Below are 26,869 nucleotides of genomic sequence, written 5' to 3'. Positions count from 1 at the left end.
AATTTTGCTTAAATTAATACTTACCCCGTTCTGGCAAAATTTGTCCAATAAGTAATGACCGCTTCCGACAAGGCTATTTCTGATTTAGTATAATTCTGAGGGAAATGACTAAAACCATCGACTAGAGGGGCACCAAAAATATAAGGCAAATCCTCACCATGTACGGTACCCATACGCTGAGGATAATCACCATCTTTGGTTTGATAATCAAAAACATAGAAATAACAACGACCTGATTGTCCTGGATATTGAGTGGAAGCCGAAGCAGTACCACCACCTGAACCACCGCCCGACATGGGTGGCGGAGAATTGGCAGCAAATATATCAGCTGTTCTTATAAGAGGAGCCACAAATTGAGCATCCGATAAAGCGGCCACAGCAGTATCACGTGTATTAATGGGATGTTGGGAGGCACGATCCCAATCGGTGTATTCATTAACAATCTACAAGAAGTGAAAGAAAATAAAAATAATAATTAAGAAAAATTGCCTAACATTAAAAGTCATTTAAAATGATTAATAAACTCTGCATCTACCTAAAAGTCTGTCTGCAAATATTAGTATTTAAGACTCCCAAATGTAGGCAACATTAATATAAATATATGTATGTATGTATGTATGTATGTATGTATGTATATTTATACTCTTACATATAAAACTAAGTAAGTAATAAATATATATGTATGTAGGTATGTGTGTTGTTGTTGGTATTTATATAAGACTATTTAGCAATTTTATTACCTTTTATGCAGTTATGTATGTATGAAGTCGAGGAAGAATATTATTTCAGTGATTTACCATTTGACTTTAATTACCAACATATGCGAGAGCGCAAAGGAGCAGTTCATAAATACGCAACAAGAAATTAACATGAATTGCCAAATTAAGCTACTTTTACATTTAGAAGGTTTATGTACTTTACACTAACGCTTGTTTACATTATACATATAGACACTCATACATACATAAAACTCATTTACTGCAATACTGGCATAACTTAAAAATTATAAACTAAAACATATTTGAAACATTTTTAAAAAATTTTTATATATTTTCAAAAATTTCTATTAGTTACGTTATGAAAGTTTTGAGTTGTGCTAGTCTTGTAGTAAATATACATGGTGTATTTATTAATGTTTGTATAGGTATATGTGTATATATTCCGTTCTTGTTGTATAACCTTCAAAATACCACATAATACCATACTTTATGATGACTTAAGTCATTTCTAACTTTAGTCAGCTCAATTGGTTTGTTAAAGAGGGGTTTTTTTCTGTTGCTTTCAATATTTGGCAAAACTGTTATACACATCAATTCTCATACACTCTTACATTCACTTAACTGTACATATATATACAGTCATAATTTCAGCTTAAAACAAAATTTACGCAATTGTTCCAATAACCAGTAAAACAACACCAATACAACGGTTGTTTACTAAAACCCATATACATAAACATATTAATACTCAAAATCTCTAATACATGCATTAATAACAGCTCCTACATCACATGTGTGTGTGTGTGTGCAGAAAGGACTTAATTGGACTTAGAGAAAAAAATGTTTGTTAAATTTATTTATTTTTTTTAAAATTTTTTAAGTATAAAAGTTTCTGTCTTTAGAATTAAAGAATTTTTTAAGAGTTTCCATAGAAATCAAGGAAGTGTATCAGAGTTTCAGTTTTTACGTGTTCTTCATACACCTAAATCCAATCATCCAATTCTGTATAGTTATGCTTGTAAACCATAAATCTCGGAATTGTTTATTCTGTGGAGGCTTATATTCAAGCTCCCGTTGGTGTCAGTCCAGAGGTTCTTCTTGGCTCTTTATATTATTTCATATTAATTCAACTTGATCATTATAAAATGAGAAATATTTTCTCTAAGTGTTATTCCATTTACGCCTAAACTTGTATTCATAATCGTATGCCAATTTCCACATACCAAAAGCCCTTCCAGCTGCCCTTGCCACTTGTTAGTGTAAGCATGCATAGATTGCTTAAGATGCGAAAAATATCTGTTAAAAATTCTTCCACAGGAACAATATTTTTTATGATTTTACAAGTTGTATTTACAGCAAAGCAAGCACATTACTTTGTTTTTGCAATTTTTGTTGCCAAAATCAACAACAAGCTTTTTATTAACCGATACATACTTGTACTAACAACCTGTTAGTGTGACATTTATAATGACAACACGAAAACTTCATCACAATTTTGTGATATTTTTACTTATTTTGTATTAAAGGTACAAGTACTAAACATTCTAGAGAAAGAGAAAAAAATATAATTTTTTTAAAGCTAAAAAATGCTGGAAGTTTATGGTTGCTGCTACAAATAGTAATATTAAGTTTGTTTTCATAGCTGTTGTAGTAGTATTAGCTTAAATTGTTTTTAGAGTATGAGTAAGTTAATAGCTGTAGTAGTAAGTATGTAAGTGTTTTATATTTAAGCATCATGTGGTGTAATTTTGGCTTTAGTAAAGTATGAGCATCAAGAGAGGAAAAAGAGCTAAATGCAAGTATGTTTATAAGTACAAGTAATATACTCTAAATGATAATAAAAATACAAATTATTATAATCATGAAATATGACAACAGTATGAATATATGAACATTTTTATTTAAGTTTCTTCTATTACACTCTGATATTTTTTCTTCGTTTTGCTTCTCTAACATTTTATCGGGGGACATGAGAAAAAAAAAATAAATAAAAATAGAAAATAAATGAGTATAAAAGTCATATTTATATATGTATATATATTTTTTTTCCTTGTTATAAGTATTACTAATACATGCTCATTTGTTAACACACATATTCTCATAAACACACACTCACACATGCTAACATCTATAAAATAAATGGGTGTTTGGTGTTTTATAATTGCATGCAGGAGAAGAGTAATAACTATGTAACAAATAAAAAAATCAAAAAAAAAAATACGAAAAACTGGTACTTTAAATACAAATTGTTGGAAAATTTTATATTTAAAGTACTTTTTTGGTACCATTTGTGGAAAAGAATTTAATTTATTAAAATTTAAAAAATTTGATACTAGAAAAGTTGTATCAAACAGTTTAAACAACTTGTTTATAAATATTTTTTTTAATATTTACTTAATTTTAAAAAAGTACCAAAGTACTTTAGTAGTGGGTATATTCGTTGCTCTGTTTTTTTTTTGCTCAAATCATATTTTCCTGCCATAATTTTCGCGCGTATTTATGAGCCACCATTTGTTTCACCATTTTGCTGAATACAATAATTTAAGTTAAGTGCTTTTAACTGTGTGTTTCACATGTGTTAAGAATGGCAATTCAGAATACTTTTTTGTTTGCCTCCTAAACGTTTGTGTGGAAAATGAGGACACCATTTATTTGTTGGTAGTTTTTTTCTGTGAAGGCAAACTAGTTCAATGTTACAGAGAAAAACAAAGAGCATGCTTAACTATTTTTTAGGTAATATTTTTTTTTGCTTTAAGTTTTAAGGGGTATTATAAATTTATTATGCTGTTTTAAAAAACGCATCAATGTCAAATGATTAAGGTATGCAGAAAAATAGATATTTTCATATGATTTTTTTTTCAATAGCAATGAGAGGGGGACTTTGTTTTATACATTTTTTTTGGGAAGGTTATCTAATTTTTTATGAATACTAAGAATTCATAACCAACTAACCAAGTAACTTACTAACTAACTAACTACCTAACCTAATTATTGTCATCATCAAACGATTTACATATACACGGCTACGTATACTTTATTTTCTTATCCCATATTAATAATACGCCACCATATCACAAATCATATCTAAAGAGACACTTTAAAATGTTGATAAAAGACATGGAATGAACAATTATTTTTGAAAAATACTGTGAAAGGTTTCTAATTATGCTTTTTCGATCTGCTGTGTAGTCCTACCTTGCATGCATACTTGTTACACACTTCTAGTTTAACTTTACTATTTTCAATTAGTTTAGGTCAGCTTCTTATGTATGTATTGGAATCATAAATCATTCATTTCAAAATAATTAAAAATTCTTTAAATTTTTGTCAAAATTCCATTACAAATTTAAATATCACTTCACATCACTGTTGCAAAGAATAAAGGAAAATAGTTAAGTACAGAATATGAAAATTTTGTGGTCAGATTTAAGCTTTTGCAAAACTTTTTTCTTACTTATTTACTACTGGTCGTTATAAAATTAACATGAATTAAATATATTGAAAATGTCACAGTTATCTGTTGACAAGCGCTGACAGAGGAATGTAAATGTTATAAATAAACAGCGCTAACAATGGAATAAACAAGATTTAAAAATTTTATTGAGTTTTTTTCTTTTAAATTTCATAACATAGTAGATCATCCTGTTCTAGAAAGTATTGTATGCATGTCCATCATTTGGTAATTGGTTAGAATTTTCAAAATGAAGCCCAAAAATAAACAAAAAATACTTCGTTGAAATTTTTTATTGGTTTTGTGTGTGAAAATGTGTATTGGCATGATGGCATTTGCAATAGATTGATTTGTTAAATTAATTGTTGTTCAAAAACAACAACAATTACAAAAAACCTAACAACATTTGATTTTCAACAAATTTATACTAATAAAATGAATTAAAATAAAATAAAAATAAATTGAAATGAAACCACTGAAGCATTTTAAAATGAAACAACATATAGGATGTTTTAATATAAACAAATACACATACACATATATATTTGCAGATAAATTGTAAATATATAATAAGCGTTTTTACACAAAACGCTTTTTCCTATATGTATTTATTAGTATGTATGTAAGTAGATTGCTTGATTTAATGTTGTAAATCTGATTATTTTCTCTTATCCCTTGCCCATTAATGTGGCCCAGTGTTGAGTTTATTGTGAAAAAAAGAAAGAAATTGTTTATCAAAATTTATTAAATTGATGACTGTCCACAGAGATATTTATTTATTTATTTATTTGTTGGTTTTGTTATTTTTATATCTGTCTGTTTGTCAGTCAGTCATTAGTTTAGTCATTCGGACAGACAGTTAGTCAGTTTGTTTAGCTCTAGAGTTTAATGTGTTGTTTTATTTATAAAATAATATTTTTTGGCCTATTTATTTGATTTACTGCAATAAATTATACATTCTCTTACTCTTTTGCAAACTAGGAACAGTTATGTTTATAAATTTAGCAGTCCTGTAAAATTTCCAAAACTGCTATGTCAGCAGTTAAGTGTGATAATATTTATTTTATTTATTTTTACTTAAAACTATTAACTAAAAATCTTTATATAAAGCTATTTTATTTTAAAAATATATGGAAAGCTTTTAATACAAATTGTTCACAGAAAGCCATTTAACTTAAAGCTTTTTTGATTCTTGCAATAAAGGGTTTATATTTCTAGCTTCTTACTATAGCTTTTCATTAAAAGCTTTCATGTGAAAAATTTTCTTTATGATTTGAATGGAAAACTTTCTATTTGAAGCTTTAATTTAGTTTTTAATTCAGTTATTAACTTAAAGCTTTTCATTTAAAATTTGTCTGCAATACCTTAGATTGAGTTTTCTTAAAAAATATTTAAAAAAGTATGTTAAGCTTTAAAAAATGTGTATAATAAACTTTCTGCCGAAAGCTTCAGAATTCAACCATTTAAAGCATTAAATTAAAACATTCCACTAAAAGCTTTCAACATACGATTTTAACTAAAAACGGTTTACTTAATTTTTTCAATTAAAAGTTTTTTATTTAAAGCTTCTTACTGAAGCTTTTTATTTAATACTTTAATTTTAAAGTTTTTTTTTAGATTTGAATGAAATGTTTTTTTATAGTTTTATAAAACATTTCATAAATCCTTTTTTAAAAACTTGTTAATTGAAATTAATAACTTTAACATACAAACTAAATTTAAAAGTTTTTAGTCTTTTTGTTACAAGCCATTAAAGGCTCATTTTAAATACTTTAGCGAAAAAGCTTTGTTTGCTTTTATTTTAAACTCTATTGTAATTTATCAATGGTCTTTTGATGTTTATGTTTTCGTGTTTATGTATAATTTATTATTTCGTTGTGTGTAGTATAGTTTTTGAAAATAACCCAGTAAAATGTGTGAAATACAAAATTTTCTAACATTCATATAAAATAATGTTTAACTACAACTTGTAATAGTATTTTATTTAATTTCCTTTAATATTGATTCAAAATCTCGCTGGGTTATTTTAAATTGTATGGATATTTTTGTGTTTTCTATATATGTTTCCATCAGTTGTTTTTCCGTTTTGTGTTTTTTTGTATCGCAGTTATTTTTTCTTTTGTTTTTTTCTTGATTTATCGTTTATTTATCAACTTTCAATAAACAGTAAAATTAACGAGTTAACGTTTTTTTATTATTATTTACTGCTGTGGCAAATGATGTGTTTTGATGTTTAAGCTTCGATTATTTAGTTCCGGTAAATTTACATTTATTCATATTTTTTTTTAAAGCATTATATTTTTCTTGGAAAATTTTTTTAAATACATAAATTTAACTAAAAAATTATATTATAGTGATAATAAGTTGTTAATTAGGAAATAAATTATACTATTAAAAGCGGTTTAATGAAATGTTTAAATTTTTGTTTTTTACAGGTTTCTTAGTTAGAAGCCCCCTCTTAGTAAACGTTTGGTAAGTGTAAAAATACTGTCTTTAACTTTTATTCATCTGGATAAATTTCCCCCTGCAAATACCAACAAAATATAAATTACTTAAAAAGCTCATTTTAAAGCTTTAATTTTATACCTTAATTTATATCTTTATATTCTTAATAAAAACAATTAAGCAGTTTAAACATTTTAATTTCCTGCCATTTCATTATATTTCCCCTTTCTGCTGGTCATATTGTCTGCTCCGAATGTTTCATAATAAACAAAATATTGCTGTTATTAAATCAATTAAATTTTTTATTGCTCTTTATTCGCAGATTTACACCAGCTTTAATGGTCTTAACCATAAATCGTTCTATGTACATATAGATTTATAATCGAATTTTTATTTTGTAAATGTAATTTCCCAAACAAACACAAAACAATTTCCTATCCCCTTTTACTTGCACTTATAGCCGTAAATACACACAAATACCAATTCAAGTAAACAATTGGTCCATTGTTTACGAATTTGCAGTATAAACTTGTGGTTTTTGGCCTTAATCCACTAAAATACATAGAAAATATGCTAAATAGTAAACAAACTCTGAAATGAGGACAAACACTAATCAAGAGAACAGCAACGAGTACAACAGCTCAATAAAGTTTTTTGGCTGATATTTTATTTATAACAACAATAAAAGTAGGAAAACGAGAAAAAATAATCAAATATTTTGTGTTAAAATTTGTTTTAGGGTCTCTTTTGGATGATAGAAATCGAACAAATTATGTTTTAAGGCTGTGCTATTTTGTAAGTTTCTTTTTTATTAAAAGCTTTTTAATAAATTTATAATTTTAGAAAATTATAAAGTTTTTACTAAAATATTTTTAGTTAAAAAGCTTTTATAATAGGAATGCAAAAAGCTTTTGAAAATTATATTAAGCAATTTTTTTCTAACAGAAAAAGTTTTTTTAAATGGTGAAAAAATTTATGAGAAATTTTTATTCCTTTTAAGTATAAAAGAAATGCCAAAAGCTTTTAAAATTATATTAAGCAATTGTTTTTTTTCCAACAGCGTTTTATAAAAGCTTTACAGAATTTTTTTTTGAAAGCTGCATTATGGCAAATACTTTTTAAAAAGCTTGTTATCAAAACTTTTTTTTAAAAGCTTCATAAAAAGCTTTTTGTAAAAGTTTTTTTTAAAAAGCTTCCTGTAAAAGCTTTTTATCAAAAGCTTTCTAAAAAGATTTTAATTAAAATATTTTTGAAAATAATTTTATCAAAAAACCTTTTGTATGTTTTTTTATAAGCTTTTTGTTGAAAAATTTTTTGAAGAAAGCTTTAATGAAAAACTTATAATAACAGAAATTTAAATAAAAAGCTCTTACAAAGGCTTTTTTGTTGGAAAACATGTTAGAAGAAAACTTTAATAAAAAACACATAATAACAGAAATTTTAATAAAAAAATGATTTAATGAAAAGCTCTTATAGAAGGCTTTTTATTAAAACTTCACAGAAGAAATTTTAGAACATGGTCTAGTAGTGTCGCCATTACTTCTGGAACCCGCTCCTAATCTTAATAGTTTAAAAAATAAATATTTGTTTCTACGTTCTCTAAAGTTTCCCTGGAACTAGTTCCGTGGTTGTCAAATTCAAATTCCTCAGAACCAGTTCCGAAGATGACAATTTGGAACAAAAATCATTAGTCTCAATGCCAAACTAGAACGATTTCATGCCAAAATTATGTGTTCTAGTACTAGTTGTAGAACTAATACAATTTTTCCTGGGATTATTATTTAAATCTCTTTTATTATCTGTTTTTCATTAAAGCTTTCTTCTAACATACTTTTCAACAAACTTCGATTAAAAAATGTTTCCGAAAATTTCAATATTTGCTACAACAATTTCATTATCTTAAGGGTCACCCTTAAGGCCACACAAGCAATTTTAATAAGACTTAAAACATTTATGAGTTTCTAATACCCGCCAGTAGGCCACACAAAAACATTGATGTTAACAAAATTGCACACAAAGAATCTATAAAAGGAAATTTTCAAATTTTTTTTCCTTTGACTGAAGCGAAGAACTTAAGCTGCCGAAGATGGATGGATCTTCAAAAAAAATGTTTTTTTTTCCAACGATTTATGGTCTATTTTATAATATAGCAATGTGTGTGTGTGTTTCGATGGCAAATTTCCACTCCTTAATTTTGGCATTAAGCCCCTCAAGACATAAAGGAAATAAGTCTAACATGTGCAGTAAAAACATGGCAACCAATCTTTAGTGACAATCTTTGGGGAGAAATTTTTGTTAGTTTAAAAACATCTAAAGGAATGTCTTTGGTTGTATGAAATGTTACTTGATTATAGATTTATAGGCTCATATTTAACAATTTCATGTCAAAACATTTGCTAAAGCAATTTGGTGGTTACTTTTATTGCATTTTGCCACTGTCATAAATATTCAACGAGTATTTTCCGGTCATTTTAATTCATTGATATTTAAAAGGTGTCCCTCTGTTGTCGTTATTCGAAAGTCTTTTGGTGCTCGCTAATAAAGTAGGAGTAACTGGAAGAACATATATTAAAAAGCTTGCTGTTTTCGTGCAAGTTTGTTAAGGGGAGTTTATTTAAATCCATATTTTATTGCATTTTATTATCTTGGACTACTAATCGAATATATAAAATAATCTCTTTTTTCCCCTACATGTGTATTTGGGTTTTTTATTACATTCTCATGTGTCTGTTTGGTTTTTTTTAGTTTGTTAGCTGGTCTGTTGGCTTTTGGTCCTTAATCAACCCTCCATGTTTGTTTTTTAATGTTTTATTGAGGGGGATTTTGAATTGTTAGCAAATTAAATTTAAATACATTATTTTTTTAAGAATTTTAAATATTTTTGGGTTGTGCTCACATAAGTGTTCACACATTACTTAAGAGTTTACAAAAGGAGTTTTAAGTATTTAAATTATTTAAGTTATTTATTTGTTACAAAACGGTAATTTAGTAGTAACTGACTCATTAGTCTCGCCTATAGTCTAGTTTATAATCTAGTCTATAGTCCAAACTATAGTATAGTCTCTAGTCTATGGTCTAGTCTATTTTCTAGTTTATACTCTAGTCTATAGTTTAGTCTATCTAGCATATAGTCTACTCTATGGTATATTATATAGATTACTCTATTATCTTGTCTTTAGTCTAGTCCATAGTGTGGTCTATAGTCTAGTCTATAGTCTAGTCCATAGTCTAGTCTATAGTCTAGTCTATAGTCTAGTCCATAGTCTAGTCTATAGTCTAGTCTATAGTCTAGTCTATAGTCTAGTCTATAGTCTAGTCTATAGTCTAGTCTATAGTCTAGTCTATAGTCTAGTCTATAGTCTAGTCTATAGTCTAGTCTATAGTCTAGTCTATAGTCTAGTCTATAGTCTAGTCTATAGTCTAGTCTAGTCTATAATCTAGTTTACAGTCTGGTCTAGTTAAGTGTCTTATAATTTTTAGCATTTAGCTTCATACTTTAAGTATAACTATTTAAATAAAAATCAACTGCATACTTTACGGCGCACATATATGTATATAAAGATTCCCTTGAAACATTGATAATGCTCAAAGATTAAACATTTTTATTGTTGGTTTTAGTTAAGCAACAGTTAAAAACTAGTTTAAAGCATTAAAAATTACAGTTTAATATCTAAACAGATTAAATATTCATTTGCTACTTTCTTTAATGAAGCATCATTAACCTTTCGCCTACATCCTCTGCATGGTCCTTTTCCTGTTAATTATACCATTTTCTATTGCATTAAAACTTTTCGTTACACATACACCCCAGAAACTAAAATTTTTTGTTGAAGAAAATTTTATAAAGTTTAAGTGTCAAACTTCATTATGGTAGAAACTTAACAAATTTAAGTTTTAATTTTAATTAAAATGGTGCATAGACATAGACAGACATATAATGTCCTTTACATTTTCTTTCGTGCAAGTTTCAATTAATCGTTAATGTTTTCTTGTTCTGCATGAAAATGGAAAGCTTAATTTCAAGTTCTAAATGACATTTCTCGTTAGTAACTATAATTTATGTAAATAACTAACTAAATAATCATTTAGCAAAACTTTAAACTTGAAAAATCTTGTTAAAATAGTTTCCTGTCAACCTCAACTGAATATGTATGTTTTTTTTTATTTGTACCAAATAACTTTACAATGTTAGCATTAACAAAAATGTATGGTATTTTCATTTATTTTGTAAAAAAAAAATAAACAACAAAACTAAAAAACAAATTTAATGTGGTTTTAAAAGCTTTTTAAAAAGTTTACTATAGTTTTATACATATTTTGTTCCGTCCATTTTTTAAACAATATATTTAGTTTCTTTTTTTATTTATTTACGGCTTGCCTGCCATCTCTTTCACTCATAAAACTTTAAGCTTCCGTCTTTTGCCAGCTTGCATGGCCAACTAGAACAGAAGCAAAATTTTCAAACGAAAAAGCAAAACTTAGTCAAGGACGTTTTTCTTTTTCTTTTAACACACACAGATGCTTGAAAATGTTCACATATACTACACACTTGTATTTTATATTTGTACACATACATACATATATACTCATACAAATATGATGGCATATTATTTATTATAGTTTTACTCGTTTTTCTACTTAGAGTCTCATGCCAGTCCTTGACTGACGAAAACTGTAAACTTCTGTGAAAAATTTCAAACAAAAAGTTTTGCGTTCCTGTGTCTTTTTTGTTTTATTAAAATATTAAACTTATTTGAACAATAAACTATTTCCAAATATAAATTTCTTTTTGTTTTGTGATAGTTTCGAGAAGTGTTCATTTTTGGATGTTCTGCTGCAGTAGACTGAATGTTGTAGAGAATGTTTAAGCAAATTAATTTTATGAATAAAAAAGTTTTACATAAAATTATTTTAAAATTTTATTGTTGATACTATTTTAAAATAATAGTAATAATATTTTTTTACTAAAAACAAACATTTTTTAAATATTTTTCCATTTCGAAACTCAAATAAAAATTAGTTAATGTTTATGAAATAAAACTACAAAAAAGTTTAAATGCTTTTTGAATTAAAACAACTTATATGAAAGCTTTTTAATTTATTTTTTTAAGATGGCAATTTAAAAAAATACATTTATTTTTCAAAATTTTATTAAAAAGTTTTAAAAAATTACAACAGAAACTTTTTTATAAAATCTTTAGGGAAAACCCTTTGAGTTACAGATGTAAGAAGATTTTTTAAAGAGAAAACTTATTTTAGCAAAGCTTTCTATTTTTTTTAATAACTTTTTTCATATTTTTATAGAAGACTTTTATAAAAGATACTTTGCAAAAAAAAAAAAAAACTTTCCGAAAATAGGTTTTTACTGAAATCTCTGTTACTGAATGCTTTTTTAAAAATCTTGTTAGAGGCAACTTTTTACAAAATGCATCTATAAAAATGTTAAAAAGCCTTTTTAAGAAAACATTTCTTGGAAAAAGTCATTAATATAAATTTTAAAGAAATTGTTTTCAGATAAATGTTTTCTACTAAAGGCTCCCTAAAAATTTTTTTCGGGAAAAGCTTTTTAAAAAATTTTAAAATATATATTTTTTTGAGAAAGTTTTTTAGAAAAGCTTTAGAGAAAGGTTTTCGAAATAAAAATTTAAGAGGGAGTTTTAAAACAAATTCTACTTTTGTTAAAGCTTTTTAAAAACGGCATATTTGGAGAAAACTTAAGAACAAAATAGGTTTTTTGGAAAAAGCTTTTTTAATACTTTTAGAGCAGTTCTCGAGAAAAACTTTCCGAAAAAAGGTTTTTCATTAAAAAAAATCTTGTTAGGGACAATATTTTTTGAAAAAAATGTTTAGAAAAGCCTTTTTAGGAAAAGTTTTCTGAAAAAGAACTGTTGCTAAAACGTTTAATCATTTTCAATAAATTCCTTCAACGAAAAAAGTTTTTAAGAGAACGTTTAATACTTTTCAAGAAATTTATTTACAGAGATATTTTCTGTTAAAAGTGTTAAAAAATATTTTTGGAAAAAGCTTTCTAAAAATAATACTCCATTTTTAAGAAAGCTTTATCTAAAAAGTGATATTTTTTCTTGAAAGCTTTTTCGAAAGACTTATTAAAAGTTTTTTATTTGTAGGCTTTTTTATAGGGAAATTTTATTTACAATAAAAATTTATTACTTTAGCTTTTATGTAAAATTCAACAACACATTTTAAATTGAAAGTTCATAAAACATTAAAACACTTTTTTATAGCATTATTATCAACAGCTTGCGACTATTAATCATTAAATACATCTATACTTATCTTGAAGCTTATCAAATTTTTATGATTTTATTTTCAATTTTATTTATTTTTTTCTTTTTACTTTTAAAACGTATTTTCCTACAAACCCTATTTTAAAAGAGATTATCCATCTGCGATATATTATTGATATAGAGTTTATACAATTTATTTATTCTTTTTTTATTTTCCAACAAAAGTCACGTCTAGCTCATATGACAGCCATAGCGAAAGCTATTTTTTATTGCTATTTTTGTAACAAAAAAAAAAACAGCAAATTAAATTTTCTTTAAATCTTTTTTCTCAAAAAAAAACAAGAATAAAATCAAATATTATTATTTATTCATGTATGTATGTTTTATTTTTTCTTATTGCCTTTTTAATATAAAAGAACTTCCTTTTTAACATTTTCATAGATAGAAACACGGAGTGCAAAAATAAAAAGAATAATCTAAAACTGAAAAACAAAATAAACAATTTTCATTTCGTTTATAATGTATTCACTTTAAAATCGTTTTTAAATAAATACGTGTTGAATTAAACTAAATGAAAATAAATTGTTTTTGTTACTTTTTTCTTGTCTAAACATTTTATGGATTTAGTTAGGTTATACAGAGCATACAAATAGGGGTTTAGCAGTGTAAGAAGGGAAATATATTTAAACATTCATTTGCTATGATGATTGGCTTTGACTTTCCCTCTACAACTAGAAAGTTGTGTTGTGTAATAAATGTCAAAATACGTTACGATTTCTAATAAAGCAGCTGCATAGACAACTGTCAGTCTGTCCATATTGGGAAAAACAGTCATAACGAAAGATTGATGAATAGATGCATGTTTGGTGGGTTCAATGAATGTATAAATGTATGGATGGTTGTGTTACATACAGATATAATTTCTGGCAATTTGATATATTGAAATCCTTTTTAGCACTAACTTACCCACCAACAATTGACAGCCAATCAATCTCGTCAAAGAAAATAGTACAACTTTGTTTAGAACAGGGAAGGAGGACAAAAGCAACAGTAACGAAAAAATACAAATTAACACAAAATTTATTAGAAAACAGACAGACTGCTAGATAGACTTTGTCGTACACTCCATATAGCACCAAAAAAAGCTAAAACTTTATTGAGACAGTATTGGCAGGATAATCATTTAGCAAAAAAAAAAATGCAAATAAATATATACACATTCACCCACCCACATAGACTTACATACACTCATACTAAGTTAAACAAATAGATATTCAAATATAGAATTGTAACTTTGTCTGTGTGTAAAATAAAATTGATTGGCTGTGATTTATTTATAGAGCTTCATTTGATATTTATTTGTTATAGTCACAGAAAAAAATTTAATTGAAAAATATAAATGAAAAAATGTGAAAAAAATCTATTACTCATATTGCAGACAAAACCTATTAAAAATATATATTCTATAATTTACATGGTCTCAAAATTATTAAAGCCTACTTTAAGGCTTATAACTATACAATAAGAAAAAACAACACGATCTTTGACTTACCGTAAAGAATATTTCATTTAGATGATAATTATAGGCATTTCGTACATAAGTACGTATAATTTTATCACGTCTCTCGCCCTCAAAACCATTTTGTATATCATGAGCACTAAAACGCCAAATCGATTCACCCGTAACCACACCGAATAAAACATCATAGTGAGCACCCAGACCACCATTCGCATAAGATGAACTGCCACCACTAAAATAACCACTACCATAATTGCCACCACCACTACCTCCACCCGAGGAGGAACCGCCGCCACCATCGTTTGATGAGCGTTTACTGCTGCGTGTCATTAAATCATCGATATCGAGATTGGAATGTCCGGAACGTATAACGACGCCATCAACCTAAATTGAAAATAAGGAAGAAGACAAGAAAAACAGGATGTTAGCAAAGAAAAAGAAAACAAAAAAAAAAAAAAACAAATATGATAAAAAGTGGCAACATCTAACAGAAAAACCAAAAGATATTGAAGAAACTTTTTTTCTTGCAACATTCACATATTTTTCTTAATAGCAGAACCCAAAAAAGGACCTTAGCTATGAAACGATGACTAATAGAGACAAGTAGATTTGTTTTGTAAGATATCAAGAAATAGACCAATCGTTTTTTTTTGTTGGTCTTTTTCTTATATTTACACACACATATGTACATAGATGTTAGAATTGTATTCACATATTTATGTGTGTTTAAGGAAATAATTTTCTGCAAATCGTCGTATTTTTTTTCTGAGTGTGGGTTTAAATGAAAAATGCTCTAAAAGAAATATTTTTGAACTTAACTGCTCCTTTTTCTTAGGTTTCATAAAATTTTCCTTTCATATATTAAAGTAGACATGTTTATAACAAAGTTACGTTGCGGCTTTTTTATGTGTAAAAAATATGGCGTTAATATAACACAATATAAGGCAGGTTCAGTTTTAAAAGAATTTATTCTTTAACAATATGTAAATGTAATAATTTATAGGTAAGGATTTATAAAAATGCCAATGTTTATACCCGCCATTAAAAAGATTGGATATAATTCAATATAGGATTCGTCATTCCATTTATAAGATATCGCAGTATTGGTCGTGCACCACTAAAGTGTATATCTTGTAAAAAATTTTGGTCATGAGTTCAACACTTGACTGTAAAGAAAGCATTGAAGCAATAACAGCAGCTCAAGTTTAAATTCATGACAAACAATAAAGAAGACCATCGAAATCTAAGCAAAACTGAAAAAGACTATTAGAAAACTGAAGTAGAAGCAGAAAGAAAAAGCAAGTGGAAGCTTACAAAAATAGCTTTTCTTCATTATTATCAAGTACTAGTTCGACACGTAACAGCAAACTACACACCAATATACTACACATATGTATACATACATAATAAATATCATACACTTCACTACAGATACTCAGATACTCATTAACACACAAGGACAATCAACATCTTGTATGCGTGTAAACATAAATACATACAAATAAATATGTTTTCTTTTTTATCAGTTTTTTTTTGTATTATTATAATTTTTCTCTTGCTTTTTCAACATTGTCAAGAATGTTTTGTTGTCCAAGTGTACAACAGTGTCATAAGTTCATTTAAAAGTATTTTAGCCTATTTCAAGTATCTATACTTTGTACTCTCACTCTATCTGTAGCTTGTACAGCACTTTTAAATGTTTCATTTTCTTGTTTTTTTTTTCTCTTTTATATATGTTGCCCTTGTAGTTGTTGTTATTATTCATGGCCTTTGTTCTATTTCATATACAACTTTCCATTATTATATTTTTTTATATATAATTTTTTCAAACTTTCTAAAAAAAAATTTCTTTTTGCTATCATAAAAATTGTTTAGAAAAAAATGAAAGCAGAATAATGTAAATGTTGTTGTTGAAGAATGAAAAGAAGAAAGAATGAAAAAAAAAAAAATACAATTTTAAAATATGCCATCATCAATTGAGACACTATAAATTTAACACTCCATGTACATGGGCAGCAATAGCAATGTCAATGGCTATAAAAGCTTTTGTTTGGAGGTGGTTTGCTACTAGAACCTTTCTAGTAGAATATAAAGAAAAAGTCCGTCATATAAATATTACGGTTACAATATGCCATCATCTTCATCACCATCGTCATTGGTTTTTTATTCATTGTTTCATTTTACAGCCTATTAAAATGACATTTTTTTCATAATTTGTTGTATTTTGCTTTCACTTGTCATTCAGTCATTCACTTTTTTGGGGCAGGTTTGTAATTTATTTTTTTAAATATTTTTTTTAACTAAATATTTTTTTTAATAAACATTTTACTGTTTCTGGTCTTGGGGCTAATGATTACACAAAGTAATTCATTACCTGGTCAATTGCAATTATTTGTAATGTGTAATTGGGCGAAAATCAATTTCAATTACTTGTAATTGGAGTGATTCCAATTACAATAACATTGTCAACTAGAATTCCTTATAATTGCAATTGAAGTTTTACCAATTACATTTACTTGTAATTGAAGTTTATCGGCAGACAATAGGGTAACGATTACACAAAGTAATTCATTACATTGTTAGTTACAATTACTTGTAATTACAGTTAAAGTTACAATTATTTTCAATTGGCAAAACTTGTAATTGTTATTGTAGTTTACCAATTATAATTACTTCTTATTGTAATTTGGGTATCATTAATTAGAATGTACATTCAATTAATAGGAACGAAATTCGCAATCTATATATATATATATTATATATATATATATATATATATATATATATATATATATATTATATATATATATATATATATAATATATATATATATATATATATATATATATATATATATATATATATATAATATATATATATATATATATATATATATATATATATAAAGAGTAGCTTTACTGACTGATTGATTCATCATCGCACGGTCCAAACGGCTGAATCTAGAATCATGAAATTTTGACAGTAGATGTGTTATTGGTTATGTAGATACACTAAGGAGGCATTTTTGGAAATTTGTACATTTACGGGTAAAAAGGGGAAAAAACGGATAAAACTGGTTTTCTTAATTATCTTACACAATATTAATGATACAAGAAAAATTTTAAATGCACCTGTATCTACTCTTAAAATTAGCAGATGGGTGTCTGGTACTTTTTTCGAAATTCGTACTTTTAAGGGGTAAAAATGTGCAACAAAGGGGAATTTGGTACCTTTTTTGGCCCTTTATAACTTTTGAACTATTGAAAATTTTTATAAATATTTCGGTAACATCTCCCAAAATTATGAAACACCTGTTTCGTACTTTTTTAAAATTCAGTGCATTTTGGGTGTATAAGAGAGAAAACTGTATTTATGGTACTTTTTTAGCACATAAGAAAACTTTTTTGGTTTATTGAATTATTCCTATTAAATTACTCTGTAATATTTATTGCAATAAAATTTTTGCATTTCACTGGGGGGAAAAAGTACAAAAAAGGGGAAAAACGGGAAATTTAATTTTATTCTAAAATATTGAGCCAAATTTCTTTAAATTTTAAAAAGTAGTTTATTTACTCACACAAAATAAGCTGTTGGTATATTATTTTGGAATTCGAGTACTAAGGCCTATATGAAAATAAATTCGAGTAAATTTTTTGGTACTTTTCAAAATCACTATTTTTCTGGAACAAATTCAAGTATTAGACATTTCAAAGAATATACAATATTGTCAAATGTTGCCAATAGATTATCATATTTATTTACCACATTCTTTACCCCTCTCCTCACTTACCGATGGCCCAAAGGAAGTTAAAAACGTGGGCGCTTGTATATCCGCTGCATACAAATCCTCCAATGGAACATCTCTCAAACAATCTACGATTTGTTCATGATTTTTATTTAAATCATCTGGTATGGAACAATTAACCTCTTTGGCTAATTTAACAGCAAACGAAACAGGATCTTCCACCAAAGCCCAAGAGGAATAGGCTGAACCCGACATTAAAATGGCCCGCTGGAAAAGACCTCTTACCATAGTGGGTGTAGACATTAGGTAATTAATGCAAGCTGCTCCAGTACCATGACCCGCTAGAGTAACAGCATTGGGATCACCACCAAATTTTTGAATATTTTGTTGTATCCAATGTAATGCTGCTATTTGATCCATTAGACCATAATTGGCAACGCGTGCATGTTGTTGAGGATTTGGATTGGCATTTAGAAAACCTGTTGAGAATATATAAATAAATAAAGTTTGAGAAAGCAGAAAGGTAAAATAGAAAAAAAACAGCTACAGTTTATTAAGCTCATAAATAATGGTGATACCGGCAGGTATTCTCCAACTTTTCTATTGAGCTAGGCACGCACCTTAAATGTTTTTCTTTATACATTTTCTATGTGTGCCTGTATGGGTGTGTGTGTGTGTAAATTTGTGCTTTAGCTCTTAAATATAATAATTTATTATTATGTTCTTTTTCTCCTCTTTACTGCTAGAGTACGTTAACTTTTAGTTTAGTTATTTTTTTAAGCTTTGTTGTTGTTATTGTTGCCATTGTTGCACTTACCTAGAATTCCTAAACGGTAATTAAGCGTTACTACCACAACTTCACCATAGCTGGCTAATACACTGCCATCATAGGGATTACCGCTGCTCCATTCGAATGATTCACCGTGTATAAATACAATTACTGGTAATTTTTTCTCACTAGCTCCGGCTAAATAAAGAAAACGAAATAGAGAAAAAAATCTATTTAAATAATGGTTTTTGGTTCTGTTTAAGAATTCTATGAAAATAAATTAATATATTGTTGTTTATATGTGAAAAGATAAATTAATAAAATAGCAGTTGTTCTTTCATAGGAAAACTGTCTGAAGTTAGAGATTTTCGGGGAAATCTATAGAAAAGTATTTCATAGTTCAAAGGAAAAAACCTAACTTTTCTTCTTTGAAATAGTTTTAAGAAAATATTTAAATACCAGACACATACATACAAATAAAGGTTACTATATTTTATTATAATTTATCAATTTTAAAGCATTTTAAAATAACACATCTGTAACAAAAGTTACCAACAGCAAAACCTTTTGACTAAAAAAGTGACTATAATAAACATACGAAAATAAAAATTCATGACTGTTTGCAGTAAACGCGTTCTTAAGCTCCATTAAATGTTTCCGGAAGACTACAACTGCCACTAACTTAGCAGACACTATACGCAAAAACAACCAGGAAAAAGGTAAAAATGCTACAGAAAGTGAAATAAATGATTATTGCCCTGCTATATACTAACATATGCCATAAGGATATAATAACGAAAAAAAAAACAACTAAAAATAAAAGCTGGTATAAAACTAAGGAATTTTTGTTTTCTTGCTAATCTATTGTTGTTTTTTTTTATTTTCTTTCCTTAAAAAATAAACAAAAATTAAGGAAAATAAATGTTATCTTGCGAAGAGTTCTTAAGATAAGCAGCTTTATTTGGCTTTAACATAGTAGCGGTGTATACTTTATTATATGGACCCCAGCGAAACTTGTTGTTTTTTTTAAACTTGTTACAAAATTTACGTCTGAGAGAGGGCGTTTAGCAACAATAATGTTTATTTTATTTGTTGCTGTTTTTTTCCTTATTTTCTTTCCAGTTTTTATATGTCCGTTTTTGTTTTGGATTTTTTTATTGTTTTTTTTTTCTCTCAGACATTGTTATATTTATTCATGCTTCCTTCGTTGTGTTGCTACGTGACGTATGATTAATTTTAATTAATTACATTCAAATGTTTATCAAACAAACACCAGTCATAGTAACAGACACTCACTTATACATATCCACACTTACAAACAAAAATGTTTGATTTAGCTGTGGAATGTAAGAATGAGAGAGAGATGGATAGAGAGAGAATGAAAGAGCAGATATGTTAGGTGAAAGAAAAGTATGAACCATAAAATGTTATTGAAATAAATGATGGACATAAAATGTGTAGAGATGTATGTGTGAGGAATAAAATGAAAATAAAATAAAATTAACTGCATTTTTATTCTTGTTAAATGATAAAATAAAATCTATTAATATAAATAAGGTGAACAAAGTTAAAATGGCGGAGAAGGAAAGGTAGTTAAGAGTAGAATATTTATACTCTACATCACTAAAGTTGGGAGGGTATTACGAGATTTTTTATAACACCCAAAAATATTGGTACTACAGAAACCTTAAAGTATAAAAATCAGTTTAGACTCACTTTCCGAGTCGATTTCGTTAGTTCGCTCGTTATTTAGTTACTTAGTTATTTAGTTATTTAGTTATTTAGTTATTTAGTTATTTAGTTATTTAGTTATTTAGTTATTTAGTTATTTAGTTATTTAGTTATTTAGTTATTTAGTTATTTAGTTATTTAGTTATTTAGTTATTTAGTTATTTAGTTATTTAGTTATTTAGTTATTTAGTTATTTAGTTATTTAGTTATTTAGTTATTTAGTTATTTAGTTATTTAGTTATTTAGTTATTTAGTTATTTAGTTATTTAGTTATTTAGTTATTTAGTTATTTAGTTATTTAGTTAGTTAGTTAGTTAGATAGATAGTTAATTATTTAGTTTGTTTGTTAGACAGTCATTTAGTCTGTTAGATGGATGACTTTTCTATCGTTTGCCTTCTTAAAGTTCCTCCTTGAAAACACTTCGTTACTTTAAATTTTTAACATCACATTAATCCCAATAATTTGTTTTTATTTTTCGTTTGTATTTAAATTTAGTTTGTTGTTTATATTTTTTGTTCTCGTTTCACTAATTTTCCATTTTAATACGCCGGATATTAAACTAGTTCGTTTGGTTTCATTTGTGCTTTAAGGCAATTTTAGACGATTTATTTCCTTTTTGATCATTTGTTTCCTTTAGTAATTTCCTCTGTTATAAATGCATGTTAATATTTGGGCATAAATGTGTGTAGCATATTTTTTTTTTTTGTATTTTTTCATCGTTTGCTTAAAATAATAAATCTGCTTTTTTTCTACTTTATGCTAAATACATTTATGTATGTTTGTATGTCTTTAATCAAAAGCTTTTAGCTATAAATTCACATCATTTAAAAATGTTTTTATATTATGAATTTCAATTTGTTTAGCTTGTTTTGGTTATTGTTATGAAGGTCAGTTTTAAAATAATTAGGTCAGAGTGTATTTTTTTTAAGTTAAATGGAATATTTCAAATAAAAAATCCATTAATTTTCTGCCAGTGCTACAAAATCCGCTTTAATAAAAAACTTTGTGTATAAAATTCTTGAAATTAAACCGAAGACAATCACTTCTGTATCTGTACGTATGAGTGTTAATTATTTGTTAAAAATATTTCTCATACGCCCGAGGTGTTAACAGTGAATGCCTTGCTCTGTTTTTACATTTTAATTTTTTTCATTAAAATTATGCTTTTTTCTCGTATTATTTTTACATAAATATATCACTTTTATAAACACATAATAAATGAAAATTAATGTGTTGCATTTCAAGTATGTAAATATGGCTGCTCGTAGGAATGTACATTTTTTAAATTAATTTATATCTGTATGTAGTTATAGTGAGAGAGAGATAGAAAGAGAAAGAAAAGAAAAATATTACAAAAAATAAATTTAACATAAAACGATAGGCTGACACACAGCTGCTAAAGCAATAAATTAATAAGTAGTGACAATGATAACTTTTAAAAAGGGACTATTGTGAAAATAATGAAAAATAGAATAAAACTGAAAGCAGATATAATGCTTTTAGTGAAACAATTTCATGAGCATATTTTTCGATCAAATTATTAAAGTTTGATATAATGTAATATTTTTGAAAAAAAACAACGTTTAAAAGAAAATATGATGAAGAAGTGATGCCTTGTTTTAAGGAATTTAAAATTATTAAAAAAAAAACTATTTCAGTTATCCGAAAAATATTTTTTTAAAGAAAGTTATTGATTTTTGAATGATGTTATGCAAGATCTTACTAAAGCTTTTTATCTGTTTATACTTATTTAACAAATATCAAAAATTTTCTTTAAGCTCCTTTTCGACAACATTCACTATTCTAATGTATTAAAGAAAAAGCAACAATTTACATATTCTCATGGTTTAATGATCATTTAATATCAATTTCATTATATTACTCTATTGACTCTAGTTGATTTTTATGAATTCGTGCGAAAATAATTTGGAAAATACTTTAAAATATAAAAAAACAAAAAAAATTATTTGAAAGTAAAAACAAAAAAATTCCTTTCTTTTTGCCTACTTAAAGTCCCTAAAGTAGTTAAATTAAATTGATTTGGTTTTTTTCCAACTACTTGCCACACAGCCTTGAGTATCCCTAGATTACTAAAAGTTATGTGTGTGTTAATACTTAATGCATTAGAGGTCGTTAAAGAGTCTGGCTTTCTAAAATACGTCTCCCTAAAGCAGACATATACAAAACACTAAAAATAGAACGAAAAAAAAAAAATAATAATAAAAAAACAACAACAATAAACAGCCATTGATTTGAATGGACTCTTGTCGTTTACGTGTAAATGATTAAAATGAGGTGGTTTCCATTTGATTTGATGTCAACAACTGAGCAGCAGCAGTAGTAGCATCATTAACAAACACAATGAATGAGCTAACGAACGTAACGTACGTACGAAGGAAGAAAATGAAGATTTTTACACAAAATGGTAATTTTGATTGAAATGTAGTTGAGAATCTATTTAACGCAGTAACCAATAAAGTGACTGTCTGACTGAATGGCACTCACTCATATTCAGTACAATAACAGCTCTTAAACTCTCCTTTCTACTCACTTACTTAATGGGGGAACTTTTACCACATGTGTGCCTGTATTTGATGTGTATTAAACAGGAAATGACCACAAATACATTCATACATATTGTTTTAAACAGCTCTTGTTGATAGGTCTAAAAGTATGTATGTGTGTGTGAGTGTTTATGCGTCTATACTTCGGTTTCATTACACTCAAGTACATACATACATGTGTATGTGAAGGTGTATGTTTGTGTGTGTTGTTTAGTGTTTTAGTCATCAAAGTAACCATTTAACCGAATATTGAGATGTATGTAATTGTTTTATTTTAACATTTTCTCTTTATTTGGTGGTATTTTTATTGTCGTTCACAGTGTGAGAGTTTAATTATTATTTTTTTTGCTGTTTTTGTATTTGGCTATTTACTCCTTGTTGTTTTATAAGGTCTCTGTGTGATAGGGATTTTATTTGAATTTCATGTGGTTTTTGAAGGCCCAATTGACACAAGTAATAAAATTGTATTTGTATTTTTTTTATTAAATATTAACTTTTTAACTTTGTGTTGGAGTATATTGTTTACTTACATTGATTAAACATTAAAATGTATGGACACATGTCGCTTTTTCCTGTCTAAATGTAGATTAACGGATACGTTTTTTTTATTAAATTTAAATTACATTCTAATTAATGTCAAAAAATGTTATACTGCTGACAAAGTATAGTCGGTCATCCTGTGTCTATATGATGAAAATAGAACTTTTAAAAGTGAGTTGTATATGAGTCTTACGACCATTTTTTATTTAAACGTTATTTAAACAAATAATTTATTTCTGATGATTTCTATACAAAAACTTCTTAAGCTTTCGTCCAAAATTTTGATTTCTTAAGAAAGATATATAACTGATCATAATATAAAGCTATTTTTAAACTTTTTTTCAAAAAAAAAAAATCGATAAATTTGTTAATGAGGGAGCTTTGGAAAAAGCTTTTTTTATAAAAACGTTTTGTATTTTCTTTGAGAAAAAATCAAAAAAGCTTTCTACTTAAGTAACTTTTTTATGAAAATAATCTATGTTTAAAAACATATTTTAGGAAAAACTGTTTGGAGAAAAAGTTTCTGTTTAACAGAAAAGAGAATAAAACTTTGAGATTATAGCTTTCAAGAAAAAAGCTTTTTATGAGCTCTAAACGATTTATTTAGTTTTTATAATAATAATTCGGTGTATACCATTACTAAAATAAATCTGTTTATCTGCAACAAATTTAATTATTCATTGTCGATGTTTTTGTTTTGTCATTTACCATATGTAGCGGCATTTTGTTGTTTAATTTTTTTCTTAATTGAATTTATTATTTTAATTATAGTAATTTTATTTATTTTTTTATATTTTGTTAAACAGTGCGTTTGTGCTTGAAAGTAAAAGTTGTTGGAAATTTTACATTTTTTTTAGTGATTTGTAAAAAAACAATTAATAAAATATTTATATTACATCACACAAGACTGTATATGTATGTTGTTGTTGTAGTTGTTTGTTATTGTTTTCAGTTGTTTACATTTTTTTATTAAATAAATTAATGAGATTATGAAACGTTTTTTGTGGTTAATTTTTAATTAAAAACATTTTTGTCTGTCTTGTTATCAGGAAGTTTATATTCTAGTATACACATACATACATATATGTAAATATATGTATTGGCAGCACTGTAAAAATGTTGGTTATAAATTTTAGTTTTATGTAAAAACCATTATTTGGCTTTGGCAAAGTTTATTAATCCTCTGCAATAAAGTGAAATACACTTATATACACATGTATGAGTATGTGTATATGTATGTATTCATACATTTATGCATTTATTTATATAACATATTTATCTAACTATTTATTGGGGTAATATCAATATTGTTTTTGGCACATAAAATTATTATGTATTTAAAACATTTATGTATTTAAGGCAAATTTTTTGATTCTTTTGTCTTTCTCCCTTTTTTCCAAAATAAAAGAAAAACATCAAATATTGTTTTTATCAGCCAAGTATGTCACATGTCATTGTACTAACCATTGATGGGTGAAAATATATTTAAATATAGACAGTCTTCTGATTGATTTTCCAGATGTGGCAATAGTCTTTTTAAATATTCTAAACGTCCTTTTGGCATTTTCTCCAATGCAGCCGTTTCATTTTGTATATTTGGCAAACGTTGTGGGCAGACGGGACTGTATGTATCTGATATACGTATACCATCCCAGGGAGCTGGTGCACGTGTAGGACTAAATCTGTAAAGAAAAAAATTAAAGAAAAACAGTAATATAAAGAATTAAGATAAGAAGATCAAAATAAATATATTTATTGTTTTGAAAGGAAATTAACAATCAATTCGCCAAAAGCTACAATCATATAATGTGAAAGAGATATTAAAGTTTAAGGATATTAAATAAATGTATTTTTGTTATTTTATTCTAAGAATATGAATGTACTAAAACTTAAAGTGAGAATAATATGAGAACTTGTTCTGTTCTTGGTTAGTTAGTTTATAATAATAAAGCTTAACTGAATTTTGTTAGAGTTTAGAAATACATATTGGTTGGAAAAAGTTCAGAAGTGCTTTCCAACATGGTATTGTTTAAAGCCTAAAAGAGTCTTTAAAATATTCTGTAGCAAAACAAACAATATTCTATAGCAAAAAGCACAAAAAGCATAAAAAGCTCTTTTTAACAAAAAAGCTAAAACATTTTCTCACAAAGAACAAAAACGTCTAGGTTTTTTTTAGAAAAAAGCTTTTTTGTTAACAGAAAATTGTAACATCCTTTAAATGTTAGCACTTCACAAAACATTTTTCACAAAAAGCTTCACAAAAGCTTCAAAACAAAAAGTTTTAATATGATATTTTTGAAAACATAAAAACGTTTATCACAAAGAGCTTAAGAAAGCTTTTTTGCACACAATTTCAAAGAAACTTTCATTAGAAAAAAACTTTTAGAAGCTTTATTTTTAATAAAATGATTTGAACTTTAAATTATATGTTCCACAAATAGTTTTTATTCTTAAAACATTAAAGATGCTTCAAATAATTTTTTCGCAAAAAGTTCAAAAAGTACTTTTCCCAGAATACTCAAAAAACCTATACCACAAGCTGTAAAGCTCTCGACAGAAAAGCCTTTAACAAAGTTGTTTTCGAATTTTATATAAATATTTTCAGACAACCATAAAAAGCTTAGGCACAAAAGCTTGATAATTTTATTTTGCAATCTTGTTAACAAGGACAATAAAAAGCTTTTTCGGTTTAATGCTATTTTATAATAAACTTTTTTAAAGCTATAAATAAGCTTTTTTCAATATAAATTTTAGTTTCAGGCTGCTGCAGCTGTGATTAAAACCATTACCAATATTCATGGTCGACACAATTCAAGTAATGTTTAAAAACAGCTCTCGCTACACAATCATTAAATATACAAAACATAGAGATAATTTAAAAAAAGGACACATTTAAAACATAAAATTATAATGATGGGTCAACATGTTGTTGCTGATAATGTAAAGTTGTTGCCATTACCGCAATCAATGTAGAATGTAAACAAATTTTGGTACTTGCATAGACGGACAGACAGACATCTGGCAGAAAGGGAGAAGGAAGGAGGTTTGTTTTTTGGGAATTTCAGCCCTAAAATATTAACATTAACATCACTATTCATTATTCACTTGTTTCCAAGTATCAGTGTCACATACAATTT

General features: G+C 26.6%; 1 protein-coding gene across 1 annotated transcript in view; it reads right to left on the bottom strand.

The window, feature by feature from the left end:
• The window catches only part of LOC111684565, a 149,021-nt gene that overhangs the window by 65,884 nt on the left and 56,268 nt on the right, over positions 1 to 26,869 (bottom strand). The window contains exons 4-8 of the mRNA XM_046948729.1: positions 25,197 to 25,414; positions 18,945 to 19,094; positions 18,173 to 18,606; positions 14,416 to 14,766; positions 25 to 443 (exon numbers count right to left, since the gene is read on the bottom strand). Coding sequence (XP_046804685.1) covers positions 25 to 443; positions 14,416 to 14,766; positions 18,173 to 18,606; positions 18,945 to 19,094; positions 25,197 to 25,414 — 1,572 coding nt within the window. The remainder of the gene's footprint in view (positions 1 to 24; positions 444 to 14,415; positions 14,767 to 18,172; positions 18,607 to 18,944; positions 19,095 to 25,196; positions 25,415 to 26,869) is intronic.

Source organism: Lucilia cuprina, chromosome 4 (genome assembly GCF_022045245.1).
Source record: "Lucilia cuprina isolate Lc7/37 chromosome 4, ASM2204524v1, whole genome shotgun sequence".
NCBI lineage: Eukaryota > Metazoa > Arthropoda > Insecta > Diptera > Calliphoridae > Lucilia > Lucilia cuprina.
The sequence above is the reverse complement of the archived record's forward strand: the minus strand, read 5'-3'. Positions and strand labels throughout refer to the sequence as shown.